At 43.3% G+C, this 27,132-nt stretch overlaps 2 protein-coding genes across 2 annotated transcripts in view; one reads left to right on the forward strand and one right to left on the reverse strand.

The window, feature by feature from the left end:
- Positions 1-24,776, forward strand: part of REXO5 (RNA exonuclease 5) — an 89,574-nt gene extending 64,798 nt beyond the window's left edge. Inside the window, exon 20 of the mRNA XM_070779181.1 lies at positions 4,707-24,776. Within this exon, the coding sequence (XP_070635282.1) occupies positions 4,707-4,749 (43 nt within the window). The 3' untranslated portion in view covers positions 4,750-24,776. The remainder of the gene's footprint in view (positions 1-4,706) is intronic.
- DCUN1D3 (defective in cullin neddylation 1 domain containing 3) lies at positions 527-8,285 on the reverse strand. Its single transcript, XM_019987703.2, has 2 exons — positions 7,855-8,285; positions 527-6,277 (listed from the first exon to the last, which is right to left on the reverse strand). Exons 1-2 carry the CDS (start codon positions 8,283-8,285, stop codon positions 5,794-5,796), a joined length of 915 nt encoding a protein of 304 aa, XP_019843262.2. The 3' UTR covers positions 527-5,793.
- Positions 24,777-27,132: the final 2,356 nt, after the last annotated feature.

Consider the following 27,132-nt stretch of genomic DNA (forward strand, 5'->3'; position numbering starts at 1 on the left):
GGCAACCCACTCCAGTATTCTTGTCTGGGAAATCCCATGGACAGAGGGGCCTGGCAGGCTACAGTCCATGGGGTCGCAAGAGTCAGACACGACTTAGTGACTAAACAACGTCTACCACAGTTAGACTTCTAGAATGTAAGAGCCAGAGGGAGCCATTAGGGACTATGTTATTCTAAGCCCACCATCCTACCAATATGGCATAGCGAAGTTGAGTCCCCAAGAAAGGCAGTGACTTTTGAAAGGTCATATGTGACCATTCCAATCCTCCTATTATCTGGATTCCCTGCATTACCTAACAGCCTTTGGAAACCTTAAACTTTTGTGTCTTAGGTGCTTAATAATCATGGATGTTCTTTTAAATCCTAACATTGATAAAAATAATAGTCTCTTGATTTTACAGATGACTAAAAGGAAACTCAGAATTTCACTAATTTGCCAAAGATCACAGAACAGTAGCACCTGACAGTTTTCAGCTTGCCTCCTTGCCTTAATCACTGCCAACCTAGTAGATATTAGGAGCCAACTATTAAAGAGTTCTAATTCACTTTTTATTCTTCATGGGAATCCACATCAGTTGATAAGGTAAGACTGTTAGGTAGTGGCCCTGTGAGGACGCATTTGCTTCTTGCCTATAAGTACTGGGACTTGAAAAGCCGTTAAGCTTGGTGAGTGGGAGATCAACATCCGTTTTTGTAGCTGGGGATCCTGTATGATCTGGACGGTTTTCCAAAGCACAGGATCTGCCATCCATTATGTTGGAAGAGGCTCCTGGTGGGTAAAGCTCACCCCAGAATGAAGTCACAGATATTTTTTGTTTGGGGGGTTGTTTTTTGTTTCTTGCAGAACTGTCATTAGTCAAGTAAACAAATTTATTAAGTCCAACAGCAGGTTACCTTCCAAATAAAAAAGTAGACAATAATGTGTGTAACAAGTTAATAAAAATATTCAAGGAGCCATTTGGAGAGTGCAACAGTGCAGAGAATACAAATCAAAATATTGACTTTTGTCAACAAGTTTGTACAACTTCAAGAAACAGACACGCTGGTCACAAACCAAGAGGAATCCACAAAGGTGGAGGGTCACATGAGCAGTGGACTCATCACCTCAGCGGGATAAGGCAGGGTATCTTATTTGTAGGACCAGTTTATCCAAGCCCCATTTGCCTATTGCTTCAAATCCCTCCTTTGAAACCTAGAATCATATTCATTAGTGCAACAGGTAAGAGCAATTAATAACAGACTCAAGGGGCTAGGACCAGGGTCAGAAGGAAGACACTTCTCCCAGAATAAATGCGTTGGGGGAAAAAACCACAGCAGCTGCTGAATGGCTTCCTTTGGCAATATGCAAGATTTATGCTGAAAGTTGTAGGGAAGGTGGGTGGTAGAAGAGCAGGCTCAGTTTTCAAAGAGAGGAATAGGGAGAAGGATGTGATAAACTCCAGCACCTGAATCAGAAACAGAATCTGATGGTTACTCAATTTTGTTTTTCAGTGAGGAAAAACACCTGCAGATCCTCAATGTAAGGCAGTGCTAGTCAAGGTTAACCTGGATAAATGCTAATGATTACAGCTTAACAAAGGTGTAAACTCTGAATGGGGAGTGGGCGGGAAACCCCTCTATATGATTCAGAAAACTGTGGAGTAAGAGGAGGATCAATGTTACATGTTCTCAAATGAGTCCCAATTAACACTTTAATGACTTAATAGTCCTTTTAGTCCATCTTGTTTAAACAAAAGCTTCCCAGGTAGTGCTAGTGGTAAAGAATCCACCTGCCAATGCAGGAGACATAAGAGACGCTGGTTCAATCCCTGGGTTGGGAAGATCTCCTGGATGAGAGCATGGCAACCCACTCCAGTATTCTTGCCTGGAGAATCCCATGGACAGAGGAGCCTGGCTGGCTATAGTCCACAGGGCCACACAGAGTCGGATATGACTGAAGTCAATTAGCACACACGCACACATTTAAACAAGATACTGCTGAGTCCCCCAGGGAAGACCTTTGTCAGTTACGCAGTTAACAAGATGTTCAGGTCATCACTAACCAGACACACAAGAAGAGTGGCAAAGTGGGCTACTACAGCAAAACAAACCTAGCAGCAGCTTTCTTCCAGCCTTTATACCTTTGGGGCTCACTGCACTGAAGACTTGACTTTAAATGCAAACCAAACTTGGCCCAAAACACAGATGTTTTGGTTTGTCTGGTTAAACTTTTATACCAGATCCTTATCTAAGTAATTTCCCATCACTATTTAATACAGTTTGGTATAGTATACTATATTGCAGCCATCACATGAACTATGGAGTCCCACACCCTGCAGGCTCCAACACTGAGGACCGAATTTTACCACCAGTCCTTGGGAAATCCATACTGTTTTAAGACCCACTAATAAATGTGAGGCTTAATCCTTTCTTCCTCTCCAGGAAGGCTAGTTTGTGCCTTCCTTAGCAAAGTTTAATATTGAAAACACTGCCTTGTACATTTTCTGTTGGATTTCCTTGAACCTGAGGGCTTGGCTGAAATTTGGATCTCTACGTAGCTCTAGACTTTTTTTTCTTACCAGAAGGGTAGAAATGGAATCTTGACCCAAACTCACACGTGAGCACATGTGGCAGGGAGAACTGCTGAGACAACTAGCCTAAGTACAGCAAAGTGTCATCACAGGAGGCAGGGGTAAGAGTGATACAGTCACATTTGGCAGGTACAGGGGAAGAGCAACCGGTAAAGCACAATTCATCTCATATTGCTTTCTAATCAATTGCTAAAGAAATACCATAGAAGCTCACACACAAAACTGCTGCCAAAAAACAACCTCCCAACACACTCCGTTTGTTGTAGTCACTCTGGTATTTGCCTGTTTTCAAAATGGCATCCACATCCTGCCCCTGACCACACCACCACCATACCACTCTGGTATCCTATTGTTTAAAGTGAAGTGTGCACTGGCTTACCTGAGGGGCATGCATTGACCTCTTCAACACAATTACTGCTCACTCATTAAGCAGCAAACCCATCTGTAGGTGAAGAGGAACAGGAACCTCTCATTTCCCAGAAGTGTAACTGCAAACCCTACACACACACACTCCCATCTTGGATCCCTCTGCAGAAAACTGCTTTTCCTATAGCCACGAAAAAGTCAAGCATTGGTCCACGTGACTGCTTAAGCTTGAATTCCTTGCATCAAAGACTCAAACTTGGAAGGAAACTAAGTCCCTCCCTAACCATTCCCTTTTCAGGTTTCTAATTCGCATTTGTTAACAAACAGACCATTAAATATATAACCAAAAATATTTAAATGGCTCTTTTGTTGATAAGGAAGCTGAGTGTTTTTTTAAAAATCCATCATAACACACCTAATGCATGGAATGCTTTCTTATAGGCTGGGGAAGGAATCCAGTTCCCCCAGAGTCTTTAGGATACTCAGCATTTTGTGTCCTTGCCATACACCCTTCTGATCTGAGACAGAAAAAGCCTTACCTGGCTAGAAGCAGCTTGCTAGGTTAAGGTTTCAACCTTAACCTCTGCCCAATCCAGAACTGAGGAAAAATGGGGTTGTAAATTGACTGGATGAGATGGCAGTCTCAATACCTCAGCCTAGGTACCTTGACTTCAACTGAGCCCACAGAACATGCTAAGACCCTCAGAAACTGTCTACAAGGTTCCTGTGTCTTAGGCTAGAACAAAGCCAGATATCTGGACTGGGACCCATCAGCTTTCCAGCAGTATTGTTAACTACTGTGGCTGACTTTAGTTTCCCATCCAGCCCTGTAAAAGGGGCAACTCTCAGGGTTCAGATTAAAAAATATATATATATGTTCCCTATGTCAATACCAATTTTACAAAAACATTGCAGAAACTCCTTAAATCATCTTTGTAAAGATGGGAGCCCAGAGCCATAGGTTAGTAATAAAAGAACTCAAAATAAGCAATTCCTGCCCAGGCTAAGAAACATATACCTGGGAGGGAGATGGGGGGTAAGTTGAGGGAGAAAAACTCCAAATATTTAATAGACAAACTCTCACTGCCTCAAGAGTATAAATATTTTTATAAATTTTTATTTAAAAATTCCCTTTTCAATCTGTTCCAAAGTATTGGAAGCTGAACGGTACAAGTTCCTGCCATCCATCCTTCCAGTACAGTTTTACGAGGACATTTTTTTTTTTTAATGGAAAAATAAGAGGACCCTCTACTAAAACCAGGTAGGACCAGTCAGCTTCTGTGTGGCAGTTTAGCCAAAGCTGGCCTTACAGAGCAAGCAGTGGAGGTGTCTAGGGAACTGGGACTCCCTCTTGTGAGGAAAGGACTGAGAAAATTCATCTTTAATGAAAATGATCTAAATTCAGATTCAAAAGCCTTCATTATGATTCTCCCTGACACTCTTATACTTTGTATATTGAAGGCAGCTCCCTTTTATAGCTAGTTTTAGCAGGCAAAGAAACAAAGGAATATAGATACATATATGTGTATATATATATATATATTATATAGGTAAAATATATACATATATATGTATATATACATATTTGGGGGTAGGAAAAGGTGAGGAGGGTCATGTAAACCTAAATAGTCATCACATTACCCCAAATAAGCCTGACATTAACAAAGAAGAAAATAAATAACTTCTGGGGGTTAAGTGACAACACGGGTGCAGCAAGAAGGGAAAGGGCACAAGTTTAACTATTAAATACACTTATGTATTTGTTTGGCAGAGTTCAGGTCAACCCCAGGCTCCTGCACTTGCCAGACAAGTAAGCTGATGATACTCAAGAAAAAAAAAAAAAAAAAATTCAAGCAGAGCTCCATACCACAGTTTTCCTTCAAGTCAGTTGGCCGGCAGGCACAGTTTTCCGACCACCAGGAACAGAAACTTTGGCTCCAAAGCAAATGAAAAAAAAAAACAAAACGTATTTCCACTTACAACATGAAAATACAGAAAATTCATCAAAGAAAGAAAACTATCAAAGTCTACTTCCAGCAAAACTGAGGTAGCGCTGCTTTCTCTGCATTCAATGCTTAAGTGGTTCTCAGTACAATGTGTTCTAACAAAACTGCTCACTTGACTGACAGGCGCAGCATGTTGATGGATAAACTCAACATGAAATGCAATAGGTCAAAGAAGGAATGAGCAAGAAGTGAGAAAAATAAAGAGTTTCAGATAAATTAGCTTAAAAGGGGGTCGTCACCAGACTACAAATGCTCTTGGCCAGCCCTGGCTCTCCAAGAACCTTAAATCGCCTGGGAATTAATGCAATGTGGTTAACAGTTAACACTGCTAATTCAAAATTCAACTCTGTAAATCTTTAAAAGTAATTATTACAACCTAAATCCAACCATGTAAACAGCACTACACACAGTACAGACCTGCCCTGAAAAACAAGAATATGCAAAACTGAGATCTGGCACTATCATTTTATAATGATAATTCAACCTAACTCCCATTCCTACTACCTGCTCTACACCCTCCCCCACCAAAAAAAAAAAAATCTAATTTGTGCAAGAAGTGGCAGGCTTATTCTATCTGAAGGCTTCAAAAAAAAAAAAAAGATATACAACATGTAGCCAGGTTCAAATATTTTGGGGGACCCCTCCCCAAAAAAGGGAAATAACCAAAATAACCAAAAGTGAAGAAAGTGCCTAAAACATGATACAGCATTTTAGAGCCCTTTCAGATACAAGGCAGAGAAAGGTGTAAAGTAGAAAATATCCGGATCTTCAGTAATTTTCAGAAAGGTCCAATTCCTTGGTTGACTGCAGGGCAGCAGGCAGATCCTTGCTGCTGCTCCTGAGACAGAGCCACTAAGTCTGCTCCTCGGGACACAAGCCCTCGGGCCCTGAGCTGAGTGCGCCTCTCCCTTCCCCTTCTCTTTTCCTTCGCTCCATTTCCCACTCCACAAAGGTATCGAAGAGACTTGGCCAGGCCTCATCTTCGCTGTAGTTGCTGAGGTCAGGGCCAATCACCTGAGTGAAGTTAAGGAACATATTCCAAGTGTCCCTGGAGATGCCCTTGATCCCCGAGGGGTTCTCTGTTAGGAAGTTTAGCCACTGGTCCAATACCGGAGGATTGTTCTGGGTAAAGACGAGTTTCCACAGGGCAATGGCTATTTCTCGATGCAGTGACCGCTGCCCTTCTTCAGAGTCCAGGCCAAACTGAAATGTAAACCGGTAGAGATCCTTGAATTTATCCTCTTGTTTGGCTTCTGTTAAGAGGCTAGGGAACCGTGCACAGATCCCATCAATGCTGTCTGCACTTATTGCTTTGCAGCCGTCAAAAAATTCCTTCCTGCAACAGGAAGGAGGGGCACAATTAATAATTGCAAATGATATCATTTACTGAGAGGCGATATAGTATCATAAGAGCATAACTATGAGGCTGTCGGGATTTGAACTCCAACTCCTCTACTAATTGCAATCCTATTTCATCTGCCAAATGGTGAGAATACTACCTTACTTCGTAGGGTTTAAGTCAACTTCTAGATAGTGCCAAGCACATGGTAGGCTGCTGGTAACAGTTCATTCATTCATCTATTCATCTTTCTAAAGCTAAACTCAAAGTCTCCTGCTCCATGCCATTTCTCATTCTGCAACAGTGATTAAGCTGTAGACATTCCTTGGAGATGGCGAGGGAGTCTTCCTGTTTTCCTTTTGATTCTATAGGGGTTGTTTGGTTTTGGAATATTTTTGGTTACTGCCAAGGAAAATTTTTGGAGTCCAAAGATTCTGGATGAACCTGGGGAAACTGCCACCAGAAATCAAAGTTCTGTTACTAAAAAGCAAAAATTGTATGTGTATTTTTTAACATCTATATATAACACTTCTGGCTTACAACATGGTCTCACACTGATCATGTGCTTTGAGATTCTGTATGTTCTGAAGATATAACATCTGAGGTCTGTGAGTAACCTACCCAGGGACTAAAAGTTTTATAGAGGGGTTCTCAAAGTCAATTCTTCTTTCTTATAATCCAGTGCTCTGCAAACCATACCTTGCAGTGACCCTGCCATGTTGTCTCCCACAAATAATCTCTATCAGGATGCATGATGATAACAGTGGACACAACTACGGGTTGACAGGACTTCCCAGGTGGCTCAGTGGTAAAGAATCAGCCTGCCAACGCAGGAGATATGGGTTCGATCCCTGGGTTGGGAAGATCCCCTGGAGGAGAAAATGGCAACACACTCCAGTATTCTTACCCAGAAAATACCACAGACAGAAGAGCCTGGCAGGCTATGGTCCACAGGGTCACAAAGAGTTGGACATGACTGAGTGACTGTGCATGCACGCACTAGCTGATAACCGGGGCCAGTTGTCCTTATTGGCACATAGGGTGACTAAGGGTATCGTTCGGAGAGCAATGGGGTCTGTGTGACCCCATGGACTGCAGCCCACCAGGCTCCCCCGTCCCTGGGATTCTCCAGGCAAGAACACTGGAGTGGGTTGCCATTTCCTTCTCCAATGCATGAAAGTGAAAAGTGAAAGTGAAGTCGCTCAGTCGTGTCCGACTCTTAGCGACCCCATGGACAGCAGCCTACCAGGCTCCTCCGTCCATGGGATTTTCCAGGCAAGAGTACTGGAGTGGGGTGCCACTGCCTTCTCCCAAGCACATCCCCAGTGGCACTCAATGCCTGACACATGATAGGTGCACAATAAACACTGAGTAAGGAAGTAAGTGAACTGACAAAGGAGTGAAAGAAAAAAGTCTGAAATAGCAGTGGGGTGGGACAGCAGCTTGGCAACATGGATTTATAACTTCAGGCAAGGATTGTTGGTGCCCACTTCTATCCTAGCTGGGCACCACTGCTCAGTGGTGCTCTCTTTCCTCCTCTGTTCACCTGGTGACACCAAGTATTTGTGACTAACCTGGTGAATTTGCACATGGTAGCAGCCTGGAACTTCCAAGCCAAAAGCAGCACTCGAAATTCCGTGGGGTCCACACATAGATCATTGCAAAAGCGCTCCATGCCTTCCTCCAAAATTGCATCCTCCCGTTCATCCTTATAGCGCCTGAACAGTTCTTCCAACCTCTGCAAAGACGACTCCTCGGCATTTGACTTGGGCTCCCTCCCAGCATCTCCAGAGGATGTTGGCAGCTGGCAGGCCTCAGGAGCAGCCTCTGCCTTTTTGGTCCCATTGACAAGGATATCTCCACCTGGCTTGCCACAGGTTGGCAGCTGTTCCTCACGGTGGCTTGCACTCCGCCTACCATGTGACTTGCTGCTGGGATCACGGTCTCCATTCTTGCTACCCAGAGTTGATGAGGGATTCTTACACTTGGTGACACACTGGCCCATGATGCTGGTGGCCTGGCCTCTAGAGCGGCCCTCTCTGGATTGGATGCCCTCGTTGCCACTGGCCCATGTGCCTCAACATGCCATCAGCCAGAGGAGCCAGCCAACCTAGAAGAAAATTAAAGACCAATCACCACCGAACAGGAAGACAGAGTACGCAAGCTCTCCTCCAGGAACTGCACAGTGCAACACCATTCTTGCAATGAGCCAACCATGAACTAGTGGAAATACCCCAAGTTCACCATCACCTTCCTCACAAGCCTATACCTTCACCTTGGAAATGCAGTGGCTAGGACACACATGGAGAACCAATAATGGAAATTCCTAAAATTCTTAAGGTAACATAGATCACAAAGAATTCATGTGCAGAATGCATCAGGAAGACTATGGGTTTGCCAGAAATATTCCAAAGGAAATTTGTCTTGCAAATTTGCCATCACATAAGAAAGTTATTTGAACCTGTGTTAACACCAAAGGTACAAATAAAAGGTTCATCTTCTAGTCTCTTATGTCAAAATTCTCAGATTTTCTTTTTAAGTAGGATGAACAGGGAGAAAGAGTGGTCACATCCCAAATAACTATATATAGTTTCATAATGCCCTAAAGATGAGGTAAAGAATGTGCAAGCCCTTTCTCCACCCTTACTCTATCCACCTATGGGCGCCATCCACCAGGACTGTATTCCATGCCAAGGGTCCCAGTCGCTGAGCTTCTTTTCTAAATACCCCTCTCAGAAAGGTAGAATGTAGAAGGAAAGTCAAGTTCACACTAAATGTGAATGCCCTAAAGGCTTAAATGCAGGCTTAGTCTTCTAAGAAGGTGTCTCCATTTTAAAAGAAGGGCTGATTTACCCAAATACAATCTCTAAATGATAGGATAACAGCTAGATGAAAAAGAAGTCTGCACTAATACATAACATCATAGTGATTTACTTATTTTTAACTAAAAAGTGTTTTATAGGAAGATTGCTAGAAATTTCTTGGCTAGGAAGGAGGTGATTTCTCTGGAGACACTTTATCTACTTAGACTCATTCTTACCTTCAACTAGGCTACTAGAAGATCCATCTAAAATTTAGTGCTTGTAAAATTTTGCTAACTAAAGAATCTGCCTGCAATGCAGGAGACCCCAGTTCAATTCCTGGCTCAGGAAGATCCCCTTGAGAAGGGACAGCCTACTTGCTCTGGTATTCTTGGGCTTCCCTGGTGGCTCAGACAGTAAAGAATCCATCTGTCTGAGCCACCAATGCAGGATACCTGGGTGCAATTTATGGGTTGGGAAGATCCCCTGGAGAAGAGCATGGCAAACCACTCCAGTATTCTTGCCTGGAGAATCCCCAAGGACAGAGGAGCCTGGCAAGCTACAGTCCATGGGGTTGCAAAGAGTTGGACACGACTGAGTGACTAAGCACAGCACAGCAGAGCATAATAATTGCAGCCTCTGAAATTATGTTAATAGAAACTTGGAAGTATAGCAGGGAAGTGGACCAAATCAATGTCAGACCCATGTCTCACCAGCTCTAGAGTCATGGACCTTCACAATCCAAATTCAAAGCTCTAATGAGACTGGCAGTAGGGTAAAAGGGTATTTTAATGGAAAGTTGAAGCTTTAAACTTTAGCTAAAGAACTTTACTTCCTCCAAATAGTACTTGCATAAAATCAGAGTTATTTTCAAAAGTAATTCTAAGGGTATGTTCTGAGTGTACAAGTTTAAAGTGAAGACCATAATCGTTCCTGTGTTAATTGGAATCACATTGTATCAGGGTGTGTCCCATTCTCCACCTTCAAAAAGAATAAATGACAGACATGACTATACATGCCCTTTATGGATTTGCAGTTTCACTTAGGTTTCAAAATCACACTGTAGCCCCTTCAGAAGGGTTTTGGTGTGGAAAATGACAGACCCAAGTAAGTTTTTTGAAGCCTTTTTATGCTTTTAGAGCATAGCTAGTAATTCATAGTGCAACTTATTAAAATTTTTAAAGGCAAGGGTGTTAATTCTTGGAAGACCAGAATACATGAGAAGCAACCTGTTCAAGCCAAATTATCCAAAATAAACAGCACTATACCACATGGACGTTCTGGTTTCCAGATCTGTGTTTCTAAGACTGAAATGCTGAAAGAAACAAAAGGCCCAAACTTACACAAATTCCACACGCTCACAGACTGGCAACTCTAATTCCCAGACATGCTGACTCACCAGATTTTGCTGCTCAGTTCTTGCTGCTGAGGAAAGCCCAGGTATCTGGCACGATAAGAAGATTTCCTGGTTTCTGACTGACTCACCTACCATAGGCCACTCACCTCTGCTCCCATTGGACAGATGCTATATTATACCAGCTTCCTCCAAATCCTGGTGCCAAGGCCTTCAAGTAGGGACAGAACAGATGGACCTACCAAAGAGGTTCTAATCCATTTACCCATTTACAAGCCCTCCACATGAGAGCATCTTTGATGACCTGACACAGCAGAACCAGCTGAAACCTGAAGGCATTTTACATACCCAAAAGATAAAAAGAAAAAAAGGAGTGGGAAATCAATTTAGACAGATGATTAGTCAGAAAGTGCCAGAAGGCTGGATCCCTTCCTTCCATTCCAGTCCTTTCCTTTGAAGCAAGTGATAGTCTCAAGCCAGTTACAGATCTGATGGTGAGTGTGGTCCCCTGATTACCTAATGGGCTCCCTGGGCTCCCTTCTTTACTGTCTACCTCTTTCTTTGGGAAACAGTTCTGCACCAAGAGATTTCTCAGGTTCAATCAGGGGCTCAGCCCTGTGTCACAGGATGGCCACACTTCAAGTGTTTTAAAGTTGCCTGCTTCTCTGAACACAGTAGCTGTTGGCTAATTCCTAGTAAGAGCATTTATACAAAGCACTTTATGGACAATAAAACTCATATATGCTTATGACAATTCCATTCAAAGATAGGAAAGTTGGGGTGCAAAGAAGATTACCCAGGATCACAAGAAGAACCTGATTATGTCTGACTTGAAAAACCCCTGATAGCTCAGCTGGTACAGAATTTGCCAGCAATGCAGGAGACCCCAGTTCAATTCCTGGGTCAAGAAGATCCACTGGAAAAGGGATAGCCTACCCACTCCAATACTCTTGGGCTTTCCTTGTGGCTCAGCTGGTCAAGAATTCATGCATAATGCAGGAGACCTGGGTTCGCCTGGGTTGGGAAGATCCCCTGCAGAAGGGAAAGGCTGGCCTGGAGAATTCCATGGACTTCTACTGTATAGTCCATGGGGTTGCAAACAAACACCACTGAGCCAACTTTCACTTTCAATTTAACCACTAAGCTAGACTGCTTAACACCTGTATCAGAAACCCCTTCATAGATCACAGCATGGTCTTGGTGAAGGGGCTTTGTAATGCAATGAAGCTATAAGCCATGCTGTGCAGGGCCACCCAAGACGGGCGGGTCATAGTGAAGTGTACTGACAAAATGTCATCCACTGGAGGAGGGAACGGCAAAACACAGGAGTATGCTTGCCATGAAAACCCCATGAGCAATATGCAAAAGCAAAACACATAATACTGGAAGATGAGCACCCCAGGTTGGAAGGTGTCCAATATACTATGGGGGAAGAAGAAAGGGCAATTATTAATACCTCCAGAAAGAATGAACTGGCTGAGCCAAACCGGAAACGACACTCAACTGTGGATGTGTCTGGTGGTATTGCATAGAAACCTGGAATGTTAGGTCCATGAATCAAGGAAATTGGACACGATCAATAGGAGATGGCAGGAGTGAATATCATTTTAGGAATCAGTGAACTAAAGTGGACAGAAATAGGTGAATTTAATTCGGGGAACCATTATATCTACTACTGTGGGCAAGAATCCCTTAGAAGAAATAAGGTGGCCCTCACAGTCAACAAAACAGTGACCTCGGTTCCTTTCCAAAAAGAAATGGAGTAGCCCTCACAGTCAACAATACAGTGACCTCGGTTTCTTTCCAAGGCAAACCACTCAACATGACTTTGCCTCAACCAGTGATGCTGGAGAAGCTGAAGTTGACTATAAAGATCTACAAGACCTTGTAGAACTAACAGCAAAAACGATGTCCTTTTCGTCATGGGAAATGGAATGCAAAAGTTGGAAATCAAGAGAAACCTGCAGTAGCAAGCAAGTTTGGCCTTGAAGAACAAAATGAAGCAGGGCAAAGGCTAACAGAGTTTTGCCAAGAGAACACACTGGTCACAGCAAACACTCTTTTCCAACAACACAAGAGATGACTCTACACATGGACATCACCAAATGATCACTACTGAAATCAGATTGATTATATTCTTTGCAGCTGAAGATGGAGAAGCTCTATACAGTCAGCAAAAACAAGACTGGGAGCTGACTGTGGCTCAGATCATGACCTCCTTATTGCAAAATTTAATCTTAAATTGAAGAAAGTAAGGAAAACTACTAGACCATTCAGGTATGACCTAAATCAAATCCCTTATGATTATATGGTGAAGGTGATGAATAGGTTCAAGGGATTAGATCTGGCAGAGTGCATAAAGAACTATATATGGAGGTTTATAATAATGTACAGGAGGCAGTGACCAAAACCACCCCAAGGAAAAAGAAATGCAAGAAGGCAAAGAGGTTGTCTGAGGAGCTGAAAAGGGAAAAATATACCCAACTGAATGCAGAGTTCCAGAGAAAAGCAAGGAGAGATAAGAAGCTGTTCTGAAATGAAGTGTAAAGAAATAGAGGAAAACAACAGGATGGGAAAGATTCTCTAAAAAACAGAATTTCTCTTCCAAAAAAATCAGATAGTAGGGGAAACATTTCATCCAAGAATGGGAGTAAGGACCTAATAGAAGATATTAAGAGGTGGAAATACACAGAACTATACAAGAAAGGTCTTAATGACTCAGATAACCACAACGATAGGAGTGTAGTCACTTACCTAGAGCCAGACATCCTGGAATGTGAAGTCAAGTGGACCTTAGGAAGCATTACTAAGAACACAGCTAATGATGCTGCTGCTGCTGCTGCTGCGTCACTTCAGTCGTGTCCGATTCTGTGCAACCCCATAGATGGCAGCCCACCAGGCTCTGCCGTCCCTGGGATTCTCCAGGCAAGAACACTGGAGTGGGTTGCCATTTCCTTCTCCAATGCATGAAAGTGAAAAGTGAAAGTGAAGTCGCTCAGTCATGTCTGACTCTTCGCAACGCCATGGACTGCAGCCTACCAGGCTCCTCCATCCACAGGACAAAGCTTATGGAGGTGATGCAATTCCAGCAGACCTATGCAAAATCCTAAATGATGATGCTGTTAAAGTGCTACAGTCAATATGTCAGCAAATTTGGAAAACTCAGCAGTGTTCACAGGACTGGAAAAGGTCAGTTTTCATTCTAATCCCAAAAAAAGGCAATGCCAAAGAAATTTCAAACTATGGCACAATTGCATTCATTTCACATAGCAAGGTAAGGCTCAAAATTCTCCAAGCTAGGCTTCAGCAGTATGTGAACCGAGAGATTCCAGATGTACAAGCTGGCTTTAGAAAAGGCAGAGGACCCAGAGATCAAATTGTCAACATCTACTGGATCACAGGAAAAGTAAGGGAATTCAAAAAAAAATTTACTTCATTGATTGTGCTAAAGTCATTGACTGTGTGGATCACAACAAACTGGACAATTCTTAAAGAGATGGGAGTACCAGACCACCTTACCTGTCTCCTAACAAACATGCGCAAGTCGAGAAGCAACAGCTAGAACTGGACATGAACAATGAACTGGTTCCATATAGGGAAAGAAGTATGTCAAGGCTGTATACTGTCACGCTGCTTATTTAACTTATATGCAGAGTACATCATGCAAAATGCCAAAGTGAATGAATCACAAGCTGGAATCAAGATTTGTGGGAGAAATACCAACAACCTCAGATATGCAGATGATACCACCCTAATGGCAGAAAGTGAAAAGAAACTAAAGAGCTTCTTGATGAGGGTGAAAGAAGAGTGAAAAGGTTGGCTTAAAACTCAACATTCAAAAAACTAAGATCATGGCATCTAGTCACACCATTACATGGCAAATAGATGGGGAAAAAATGGAAACTGACAGATTTTATTTTAGTGGGCTCCAAAATCACTGTGGACAGTGACTGCAGCCATGAATTAAAAGACACTTGCTTCTTGGTTGGAAAGCTATGACAAACCTAGACAACATATTAAAAAGCAGAAACATCATTCTGCTGACAAGATCCATACAGTCAAAGTTATAGTTTTCTAGTAGTCATGTACAGATATGAGAACTGGACCATAAAGAAGGCTGAGTGCCAAAGAATTCATGCTTTTGAACTGTGCTGAAGAAGACTCTTAAGAATCCCCTGGACTGCAAGGAGGTCAAGCTAGTCAACCTAAAGGAAACCAACCCTGAATATTCATTGGATGGACTGAGGCTTAAGCTCCAATACATTGGCCACCTGATACAAAAGAGCTGAGTCACTGGAAAAGACCCTGCTGCTGGGATAGATTGAGAAGAGGAGGAAAAAGGGGTGGCAGAGGATGAGATGGTTAGACAGCATCACTGACTCAATGCACATAGATTTGAGCAAACTGTGGGAGACAGGGAAGGACAGAGGAGCCGGTCCATGGGATTGCAAAGAGTCGGACATGACTTAGGGACTAAACAACAACAACAACTGGAAAAAGAACAGCATATGGTCTGTGCCCAGAGCTAAGAATGCTGTCCTAGCCACTGCTCTCTCCCCAGCAAGCCATACCACCGTGAAGCAGGCAGGCAAGATGCCCTCAGGCTCAGCCTCACCAGAGGCTGGGGACTAGAATCCAGAGTCCTTAAACCTGTGATGTTTCAGGACCCCATCATGGCTAAAAGCTCTAGCTCTTTAAGTCCAACTCTGCTATCGGCTGTTTGACCCTGATCAAAAACCTGAATTTCATCAACCTGAAAAGCGGTACCTACTTCATAGAGCAGTTGTAAGGATTCAGTCAGGATACACTGATAAAGAGTACCTGGCACTATGACTTCCACAGAGGAAAGCTTTTATTAAAAGCCAAGTAGTATCTGCTTACCCTGATGGAAATCCCAGCTTGTTCCATGTGAACAATGGGTCTAGGCTTGCTTCCCCACGCCCAGACAGGACAGGATGCCTATGCTTGAGTCAGGCACATGCTAATGCTAATGCTAAGTCACTTCAGTCGTGTCCGACTCTGTGTGACCCCACAGACGGCAGCTCACCAGGCTCCCCCGTCCCTGGGATTCTCCAGGCAAGAACACTGGAGTGGGTTGCCATTTCCTTCTCCAATGCAGGAAACTGAAAAGTGAAAGTGAAGTCGCTTAGTCGTGTCCGACTTTTAGCGACCCCATGGACTGCAGCCTACCAGGCTCCTCCGTCCATGGGATTTTCCACGCAAGAGTACTGGAGTGGGGTGCCATTTCCTTCTCCATCATGCACACGAGTATCGCTCAAAAACAGTTTCTTGAACTACAGAACTAACCCTGCTCAAATGCACCACCAATCAGAAATACACAGGGGGTCAGATTCTCCATAGGATAAGACTTGTGAATAATCGTGAATAAAATCAAGCTGGCTATTTGCTGTGCCCTCTGGATATCTGAATTGCTGCTCACTTTCTGTCCCTAACTGCAGAACAATTATATCAAAGAAATTCTTGCACTGTTAAGAAAGTTCTAGGACCCACAACAGATTTTCCCACCTAGGGAACTGACAAAGGGACTGAGAACCCCCAAAGAATTTGACTTTGGAGACCAGTGGGATTTGATTACAGTACTTTAACAGGAATGGGGAGACTCTTGGAGGGCACAAACAAAAACTTGTGTACATTAAGAGCCAGGAGAAAAGAGTCTCCTGTGAAGGCATGGGTCAAGTTTGCCCTCAGTCAACTGGGAGGGAACAGCCCCACCCGTCAACAGAAAACTGGATTAAAGATTTACTTAGCATGGTCCCGCCCATCAGAATAAGACCCAGATTCCCCCATAGTCAGTCTTTCCCATGAGGAACCTTCTATAAGCCTCTTATCCTTATTTATCAGAGGGCAGACAGAATGAAAACCACAATCACAGAAAACTAACCAAACTGATCACCTGGACCACAGCCATCTCTAAACTCAATGAAACTATGAGCTATGCCGTGTAGAGCCACCCAAGATGGATGGGTCATGGTGGAGAGTTTTAACAAAACGTGGTCCACTGGAGAAGCGCATGGCAAACTACTTCATTATTCTTGCCTTGAGAACCCCATGAAAAGGCAGAAAGATGGACACTGAAAGATGAACTCCCCAGGTCAGTAGGTGCCCAATATGCTACTGGAGAAGAGTGGAGAAGTAACTCCAGAAAGAATGAAAAGACGAAGCCAAAGTGAAAACAGTATCCAGCTGTGGATGTGACTGGTGATAGAAGTCAAGTCCGATGCTGTAAAGAACAGTAATGCATAGGAACCTGGAATGTTAGGTCCATGAATCAAGGTAAATTGGAAGTGGTCAAACAGGAGATGGCAAGGGTTTGAACATCGACATTTCAGTAATCAGTGAATTAAAATGGACAGGAATGGGCAAATTTAATTCAAATGACCATTATATCTACTACTGTGGGCAAAAATCCCTTAGAAGAAATGGAGTAGCCCTCACAGTCAACAAGAGAGTCCGAAAGGCAGTACTTGGGTCCAATCTCAAAAACAGAATGACCTCGGTTCGTTTCCAAGGCAAACCATTCAATATCATAGTAATCCAAGTCTATTCCCCAACCACTAATGCCGAAGAAGCTAAAGTTAAACAGTTCTATGATGACTTACAAGAACTTCTAGAACTAACACCAGAAAAAGATGTCCTTTTCATCATAGGAGACTGGAATGAAAAAGTAGGAAGTCAGGATTTCCCTGGAGAAAGAAGCAAGTTTGGTCTTGGAGTACAAAACGAACCAGGGCAAAGGCTGATAAGAGTTTTGCCAGGAGAATGCATTGTTCTTAGCAAACACTTTCTTCCAACAACACAAGAGGTGACTCTACTCATTGACCATATGGTCAATACCAAAATCAGACTGATTATATTCTTTGCAGGCGAAGATGGAGAGCACTATACACTGAGCAAAAACAAGACCGGGAGCTGACTGTGGCTTAGATCATGAACTCCTTATTGCCAAATTCAGACTGAAATTGAAGAAAGTGGGGAAAACCACTAGACCATTCAGTTCAGTTCAATCGCTCAGTCATGTCTGACTCTTTGCGACCCCATGAATCGCAGCACGCCAGGCCTCCCTGTCCATCACCAACTCCCGGAGTTCACTCAGACTCAGGTCCATCAAATCAGTGATGCCATCTAACCATCTCATCCTCTGTCATCCCCTTCTCCTCCTGCCTCCAAACCCTCCCAGCATCAGAGTCTTTTCCAATGAGTCAACTCTTCACATGAGGTGGCCAAAGTACTGGGAGTTTCAGCTTTAGTATCATTCCTTCCAAAGAAATCCCAGGGTTGATCTCCTTCAGAATGGACTGTTTGGATCTCCTTGCAGTCCAAGGGACTCTCATGAGTCTTCTCCAACACCACAGTTCAAAAGCATCAATTCTTCGGCGCTCAGCTTTCTTCACAGTCCAACTCTCACATCCATACATGACCACAGGAAAAACCATAGCCTTGACTAGACAGACCTTTGTTAGCAAAGTAATGTCTCTGCTTTTGAATATGCTATCTAGGTTGGTCATAATTTTTCTTCCAAGGAGCAAGCGTCTTTTAATTTCATGGCTGCAATCACCATCTGCAGTGATTTTGGAACCCAAAAAAATAAAGTCTGACATTGTTTACCCATCTATTTCCCATGAAGTGATGGGACTGGATGCCATGATCTTCGTTTTCTGAATGTTGAGCTTTAAGCCAACTTTTTCACTCTCCTCTTTCACTTTCATCAAGAGGCTCTTTAGTTCCTCTTCACTTTCTGCCATAAGGGTGGTGTCATCTGCATATCTGAGGTTACTGATATTTCTCCAGGCAATCTTGATTCCAGCTTGTGCTTTATCTAGCCCAGCGTTTCTCACGATGTACTCTGCATATAAGTTAAATAAGCAGGGTGACAATATACAGCCTTGACGTACTCCATTTCCTATTTGGAACGAGGCTGTTGTTCCATGTCCAGTTCTAACTGTTGCTTCCTGACCTGCATACACATTTCTCAAGAGGCAGGTCAGGTGGTCTGGCATGCCTATCTCTTTCAGAATTTTCCAGTTTATTGTGATCCACACAGTCAAAGGCTTTGGCATAGTCAATAAAGCAGAAATAGATGTTTTTCTGGAACTCTCTTCCTTTTTCCATGATCCAGCGGATGTTGGCAATTTGGTACCTGGTTCCTCTGCCTTTTCTAAAACCAGCTTGAACATCTGGAAGTTCACAGTTCACATATTGCTGAAGCCTTGCTTGCAGAATTTTGAGCATTACTTTACTAGCATGTGACATGAGTGCAATTGTGCAGTAGTTTGAGCATTCTTTGGCATTGCCTTTCTTTGGGATTGGAATGGAAACTGACCTTTTCCAGTCCTGTGGTCACTGCTGAGTTTTCCAAATTTGCTGGCATATTGAGTACAGCACTTTCACAGCATCAGCTTTCAGGATTTGAAATAGCTCAACTGGAATTCCATCACCTCCACTAGCTTTGTTCATAGTGATGCTTTCTCAGGCACACTTGACTTCACATTCCAGGATGTCTGGCTCTAGATGAGTGATAACACCATCGTGATTATCTGGGTCATGAAGATCTTTTTTGTATAGTTCTTCTGTGTATTCTTGCCACCTCTTCTTAATATCTTCTGCTTCTGTTAGGTCCATACCATTTCGTGTCCTTTATCGAGCCCATCTTTGCATGAAATGTTCCCTTGGTATCTCTAATTTTCTTGAAGAGATCTCTAGTCTTTCCCATTTTGTTGTTTTCCTCTATGTCTTTGCATTGATCACTGAGGAAGGCTTTCTTATCTCTTCTTGCTATTCTCTGTAACTCTGTATTCAGATGCTTATATCTTTCCTTTTCTCCTTTGCTTTTTCACTTCTCTTCACAGCTATTTGTAAGGTCTCCCCAGACAGCCATTTTGCTTTTTTGCATTTCTTTTCCATGGGGATGGTCTTGATCCCTGTCTCCTGTACAATGTCACCAACCTCCGTCCATAGTTCATCAGGCACTTTATCTATCAGATCTAGGCCCTTAAATCTATTTCTCACTTCCACTGTATAATCATAAGGGATTTGATTTAGGTCATACCTGAATGGTCTAGTGGTTTTCCCTACTTTCTTCAATTTCAGTCTGAATTTGGCAATAAGGAGTTCATGATCTGAGCCACAGTCAGCTCCTGGTCTTGTTTTTGTTGACTGTATAGAGCTTCTCAATCTTTGGCTGCAAAGAATATAATCATTCTGATTTCGGTGTTGACGAGCTGGTCATGTCCATGTGTAGAGTTTTCTCTTGTGTTGTTGGAAGAGTGTGTTTGCTATGACCAGTGCATTTTCTTGGCAAAACTCTATTAGTCTTTGCCCTGCTTCATTCCGTATTCCAAGGCCAAATCTGCCTGTTACTCCAGGTGCTTCTTGACTTCCTACTTTTGCATTCCAGCCCCCTATAATGAAAAGGACATCTTTTTGGGGTGTTAGTTCTAAAAGGTCTTCTAGGTCTTCATAGAACCGTTCAACTCCAGCTTCTTCAGCGTTATTGGTTGTGGCATAGACTTGGATTACTGTGATATTAAATGGTTTGCCTTGGAAACGAAAAAAGATTATTCTGTCGTTTTTGAGATTGCATCCAAGGACTGCATTTTGAACTCTTTTGTTGACCATGATGGCTACTCCATTTCTTCTGAGGGATTCCTGCCTGCAGTAGTAGATATAATGGTCATCTGAGTTAAATTCACCCATTCCAGTCCATTTTAGTTCGCTGATTTCTAGAATGTCGATGTTCACTCTTGCCATCTCTTGTTTGACCACTTCCAATTTGCCTTGATTCATGGACTTGACATTCCAGGTTCCTATGCAATATTGCTCTTTACAGCATTGGACCTTGCTTCTATCACCAGTCACATCCATAACTGGGTATTGTTTTTGTTTTGGCTCCATCCCTTCATTCTTTCTGGAGCTATTTCTCCACTGATCTTCAGTAGCATATTGGGCACCTACCGACCTGGGGAGTTCCTCTTTCAGTGCCCTATCATTTTGCCTTTTCATACTGTTCATGGGGTTCTCAAGGCAAGAAAACTGAAGTGGTTTGCCATTCCCTTCTCCAGTGGACCACATTCTGACAGACCATTCAGGTATGACCTAAATCAAATCCCTTATCAAATACAGTGGAAGTGAGAAATAGATTTAAGGCACTAGATCTGATAAGAGTGCCTGATGAACTATGGACGGAGGTTCGTGACATATTACAGGAGACAGGAATCAAGATCATCCCCAAGAAAAAGAAATGTAAAAAGGCAAAATGGCTGTCTGAGGAGGCCTTACAAATAGCTGAGAAAAGAAGAGAAGTGAAAGGCAAAGGAGAAAAGGAAAGAGATACCCATCTGAATACAGAGTTCCAAAGAATAGCAAGGAGAGATAAGAAAGCCTTCCTCAGTGATCAATGCAAACAAATAAAGGAAAACAATAAAATGGGAAAGACTAGAAATCTCTTCAAGAAAATTAGAGATACCAAGGGAACATTTCATGCAAAGATGGGCACAATAAAGGACAGAATAGTATGGACCTAACAGAGGCAGAAGATACTAAAAAAAAAAAAGTGGCAAGAATACACAGAAGAACTATACAAAAAAGATCTTAATGACCCAGATAACCACGATGATGTGATCACTCACCTAGAGCCAGACATCCTGGAATGTGAAGTCAAGTGAGCCTTAGGAAGCATCACTATGAACAAAGCGAGTGGAGGTGGTGGAGTTGCAGCTGAGCTATTTCAAGTCCTAAAAGATGATGCTGTCAAAGTGCTGCACTCAATATGCCAGCACATTTGGAAAACTCAGCAGTGGCCACAGAACTAGAAAAGGTCAGTTTTCATTCCAGTCCCAAAGAATGTTCAAACTACTGCACAATTGTACTCATCTAACACACCAGCAAAGTAATACTCAAAATTCTCTAAGCTAGGCTTCAACAGTATGTGAACTGTGAAGTTCCAGATGTTCAACCTGGATTTAGAAAATGCAGAGGAACCAGACATCAAATTGCCAATGTCCGTTGGGTCATCAAAAAAGCAAGAGAGTTCCAGAAAAACATCTACTTGTGCTTTATTGACTACACCAAACCCTTTGACTGTGTGCATCACAACAACCTGTGGAAAATTCTGAAAGAGATGGGAATACCAGACCACCTTACTTGCCTCCTGAGAAATCTGTATGCAGGTCAGGAAGCAACAGTTAGAACTGGACATGGAACAACAGACTGGTTCCAAATTGGGAAAGGAGTACATCAATGCTGTATATTGTCATCCTGCTCATTTAACTTATATGCAGAGAACGTCATGAGAAATGCAGGGCTGGAAGAAGCACAAGCTGGAATCAAGATTGCCAGGAGAAATATCAATAACCTCAGATATGCAGATGACATCACCCTTATGGCATAAAGTGAAGAGGAACTGAAGATCCTCTTGATGAAAGTGAAAGAAGAGAGTGAAAAAGCTCGTTTAAAACTCAATATTCAAAAAACTAAGATCATGGCATCTGGTCCCATCACTTCATGGGAAATAGATGGGGAAACAATGGAAATAGTGACAGACTTTATTTTCTTGGGTTCCAAAAGTCACTGTGGATGGTGACTGCAGCCATGAAATTAAAAGACACTTGATCCTTGGAAGGAAAGCTATGATCAACCTAGACAGCATATTAAAAAGCACAGACATTACTTTGTCAACAAACGTCTGTCTAGTCAAAGCTATGGTTTCTCCAGTAGTCACGTATGAATGTGAGAGGTGGACCATAAAGAAAGCTGAGTGCCGAAGAACTGATGCTTTTGAACAGTGGTGTTGGGAGAAGACTCTTGAGAGTCCCTTGGACTACAAGAAGATCAAACCGGTCAATCCTAAAGGAAATCATTCCTGAATATTCATTGGAAGGAGTAATGCTCAAGCTGAAGCTCCAGTACTTTGGCCACCTTATGCAAAGAACTGACTTACTGGAAAAGACCTTTTTGTTGGGAAAGATTGAAGGCAGGAGGAGAAGGGGACAACAGAGGATGAGATGGTTGGATGAAGTCATTGATTAGATGGACATGAATTTGAGCAAGATCTGGCAGTCGGTGAGGGACAGAGAAGCCTGGCATGCTGCAGTCCATGGGGTCACAAAGAGTCAAGTGCTCTTGAGTGACTGAAATGAAGTAAATTCTTTCCCTAATCTGGGGCAATCTTCCAGTCAGTTCCAAACTTCACTCCCTTTCCACTAGGTTCCAGGTGTGTAGATCTGGAGAAAACCAGGATTTCTAACTTGGTACTGATTTACACTCATTTAATGGAACTACCTTCCCAGTGGTCCTCCTGCTATCCCTCTGAAATGGATAGCCTCAGCACAATCTGGGCTCCCCAGAACCAAATTTCATTACTAACAGAATATCATCATTAATTAATCCCACTTTTCATTGTCAGTACATTGTAAGAGCTACACTGAAGTGTAACTCTAGGAAGTAATTACTGCCATTTCATAGGAAAATAAATTTAAGTACACAGAGGTCAAGCAGCTATCTAGAAAAGGAGAAACTGGAGCAGAGTAATTAACAGGATGAGCTCCACAAGCAGAGGAACCTGTATCTGAATCATGGCGATCCACCAAGTTTGTGACCATCAGCATATAACTTTAAAATGGGACAGCTGTACCTCATGGACTGGTGGATAGAGGAAAAGAGATATCCCATGTAAAATGCTCTGCCCTAATACCGGGCTCATAAAAAGTATTCGGTAAGTGTTAGCCTTTATTGTAATTGTTATTATCAGAAAGTTGGTGAGAGGATCAAGCTCCTCTTTTCCTAGAAAAGTGCTCTTATCAGCAGCCAGGCCAGGTCTCCTGGGGCAGTTCAGGAATGCTGATGCCCCAAATGCCTACAGTAGCTCTCCTGTTCTTGCAGTAAGTGACTCTGGTCTCCTGTTTCAGCTAAAGTGGCATACACGAGTGAAATGGAGTGACAGACAAGAAGGGGTGGGAAGAAAGGAAAGGCACGAAGAAGAATAAAGGGAGAAAAAAAGCTACAAACCAGGAAACGTATTTCTAGGCATAGCTTTGGGGGGTTACTTGAAAGATCAAAGCCAGTAACTGCTTAGTTTATGTTGGACCAAGATAAGCCTCCAGCTTTTCTCCTCCAATCTCAGCTCTAACTGCTTCTGCCTTTCTCTCTCCCTCCTTCTCTGCATCAGCTTCCAGCCTCCCTCCTCTCCTGTAGCAGACCCAGCTGCTATTCCTGGGGATGGGCTTGGTTGCTTGCTTGGCCCCAGGTCTGGAGCTGGCACTGCTGGGCTAAGGGCAGTCCCAGAGATCATGGTCCCAGTGAATGCTCTGGCTCCAGACAGCCAGAGAAGGGAGATCAGGAAAGTGTTTCTAATTCTTGCTATGCTAAGTCACTTCAGTAGTGTCCGACTCTGTGCGACCCCATAGACGTTAGCCCACCAGGCTCCCCTGTCCCTGGAATTCTCCAGGCAAGAACACTGGAGTGAGCTGCCATTTCCTTCTCCAATGCATGAAAGTGAAAAGTGAAAGTGAAGTTGCTCAGTCGTGTCTGACTCTTAGCGACCCCATGGATTGCAGCCTAACAGGCTCCTCCATCCATGGGATTTTCTAAGCAAGAGTACTGGAGTGGGGTGCCATTGCCTTCTCCGTTCTAATTCTTAGGCAGCTCCATGAAGTGACAATCAGGCAAGTCCTTATTTTCTAGGACTTACAGTCTGCCTTTGAAACAGAATCACCCCTTATGGACAGAAAGACCATGAAGGGCTAAATCACACAAAGACGAATGGAGACAGGAAAGGAGAGAGGAGTATGAACCAGTGTTATGGAAAGGAAGGTGGAGGGACTGATGAAGATGAATTGGTATTTGTTATATGCTTCATATACATCATCATCTTCAAACTTCACAACAACCTACGATGTCAGGGGTCTTACAGATTAGGAACCTGAGGTTTCTTAACCACTAAGCAATGGGACTAGGAAATAAAATCAGTTTGTCAGCCTCCAAAATCTACTCAGTTTCACAGAGATGATGAGTCTTGTTCTGGTCCTTCGGTGACTGGGAGCATAAAGTGGAAAGGAAAGAGGCAAACGGTCAATCTGGTTGGTCCAGGTTGAGAGAGGATTTTAAAATGTTTATTAATAGCAATAATCTTTTAAGTCCATTGCATGTAATGAGGAGACTGACATGAATTATCACTTTTAACCAACTATAACTCTATAAGCAAGAAAATATAATCTTCACTTTACAGGGGGATAAACTGAACAAAGTTTAAGGGATTTGGCCTGAGGTCACACAGCCAATCTATAAAGGTAAGGGATTCAAAGCCAGGAGTCTGATTCTAAATTCATCATATTACATCACTGGTCTCACTACTTAATGTTCTTCGCTATGCTGTTCCAGGTGGCACAGTGGTAAAGAATCTGCCTGCCAATGCAGCAGACACAAGACACAGGTTCAGTACCTGGGTCGAGAAGATCCCCTGGAGTAAGAAATGGCAATCCACTCGAGTATGCTTGCCTGGAAAATTTCATGAACAGAAGAGACTGGCAGGCTACAGTTCATGGTCGCAAAGAGTCAGACACAACTGAGCAACTGAACATACACACTGCTGCTGCTACGTCGCTTCACTCGTGTCCGACTCTGTGTGACCCCTTAGATGGCAGCCCACCAGGCTCCGCCATCCCTGGGATTCTCCAGGCAAGAACACTGGAGTGGGTTGCCATTTCCTTCTCCAATGCATGAAAGTGAAAGGTGAAAGTGAAGTCGCTCAGTCGGGTCCTACTCTTAGCGACCCCATGGACTGCAGCCTACCAGGCTCCTCCATCCATGGGATTTTCCAAGCAAGAGTACTGGAGTGGGGTGCCATTGCCTTCTCCAGAGCATACACACATGCCAGGATATACTCTTCCCCTAAGGAGACGATGATGGCCCAAGAAGAAAAAATACATTATCAATACGTGATTGTATTCCAGAGGTACTGAGTCAGTAGGATCAGAGTAAAGTCTCAGGAAGCCTTCAGTTATGGTCTGGGATATCCCTAAGTGATGTATGCCCTTGAACAAGTCTCTTAACCTCTCTGAGTTTCCATGTTCCCAACATTAAAATCCTTTGAAGTCTAACATTCTGGGACAACCTTTATTTTTTGACATGCAAAGAGGCTGAAGTTCTAAATTTGCAAGCCTTCTGAGGACAGGGCTTTCGCCTCCTCAGTGAACAGCTTTCATACTTCTTGCCCAAGCCTACTAGAACCAAAGGAAAATGGGAAAGTCAGTCTATTCCAATCTGAACAAGAGGTGAAAGGTGACACTGTTTTTGCACCCTTCCCTCTCTTAATCATCTTAGTGTGATCTCTGCAGGCTAAGACAAAGGCCCTGACATATAACATATGGGCTTCCCAGGTGGCATTAGTGGTAAAGAAACCGCCTGCCAATGCAGGAGATGCAAGAGACATGGGTTCAACCCCTGAGTGTGGAAGATCCCCTAGAATAGGAAATGGCACCCCACTCCAGCATTCTTGTCTGGAAAATTCCATGGGTAGAGGAGCCTGGCAAGCTAGTCTAAGGGGTCACAAAGAGTCAAACACAAGACTAAGAATAAGCACAGGTGATACGGAAAATAGAGCAAGCTGGCTCATTGTTGTACCTGGTTGGGAGCTTAAAAAAAAATGAGGAGGCAAATGCTGGTACCAAAAGCCAATGTCAGCAAGGCACCTGAGGTCTACTCTGATGACTTCTTTGAAAGAAGGAAATGATCCAGTCCACCTCTCCCATTTGTTCCCACCTAGAGTCTATGGCAACCCACTCCAGTACTCTTGCCTGGAAAATCCCATGGACAGAGGAGCCTGGTGGGCTGCAGTCCATGGGGTCATGAAGAGTCTGATGCTTACTGAGCGGCTTCACTTTCACTTTTCACTTTCACGCATTGGAGAAGGAAATGGCAACCCACTCCAGTGTTCTTGCCTGGAGAATCCCAAGGACGGGGGAGCCTGGTGGGCTGCTGTCTCTGGTGTCGCACAGAGTCCGATACGAGTGAAGCAACTTAGCACCAGCACCAGAGTCTATTCAGAAGCAAGACGCCACTAGCAAACGTTAGTGCTTTTACATATTACAGCAGTAAGAAACCCATCTTTCCAACTTTCATCCAAACCATTTGTATAGCTAATTGGGCACATGTTTTTACTTCTTACCATATATGCCAGACACCCAGCTGCCAGGGGCTGAAGCAGCTATAGTGGCAAAAGCCATGCCCCTGAGGAGTCTCAAAGCAAGACCACAAGAGTCTCTTGATGCCAACTGGCAGATGTAGATGCTGAATGACCTGAGAAACAGTCGGGAAATGGGTAGTATCCATTTCTAAACTACCTCTTAGAAAGTAAACTTGCAAAAATAACAAACAAGGAGGAAAGACTGGAGGGAGTACTTTAAAATCCAAGGTCTTCTGCTTTCTGTCATTTGGAACTTACAAGATCACCTTTGGAGATTAGGTTTTACCTAGAGCTACTTGGGAGAAAAAGCTGTTCCCTCTGCCAAAGCAAATGAGGCGTGTCTGCTATTTTCATGCTTTTAAGACTTTTTGTCCTAAAATGTACTGCAAGCAGCAAGCTAAGACAGCAGTTCCAGTTAGGGATGGGTAGGAACACATGACTTTCTAAATCCACCAATCTCAAAACTACAAAAAGAAGAGGAGGATGGGGGAAAACAGGG

This window comes from Bos indicus, chromosome 25 (genome assembly GCF_029378745.1).
Source record: "Bos indicus isolate NIAB-ARS_2022 breed Sahiwal x Tharparkar chromosome 25, NIAB-ARS_B.indTharparkar_mat_pri_1.0, whole genome shotgun sequence".
In the NCBI taxonomy this organism is placed as follows: Eukaryota; Metazoa; Chordata; class Mammalia; order Artiodactyla; family Bovidae; genus Bos; species Bos indicus.

What these genes read in the sequence shown, in the direction of transcription:
- DCUN1D3 (XM_019987703.2), bottom strand. Translation starts at nt 8,285, where the DNA reads ATGGGCCAGTGTGTCACCAAGTGTAAGAATCCCTCATCAACTCTGGGT. An exon ending in ACCATGTGCAAATTCACCAG is followed by an intron (nt 6,278 to 7,854) that starts GTTAGTCACAAA and finishes TTCCTGTTGCAG; the next exon opens with GAAGGAATTTTTTGACGGCT.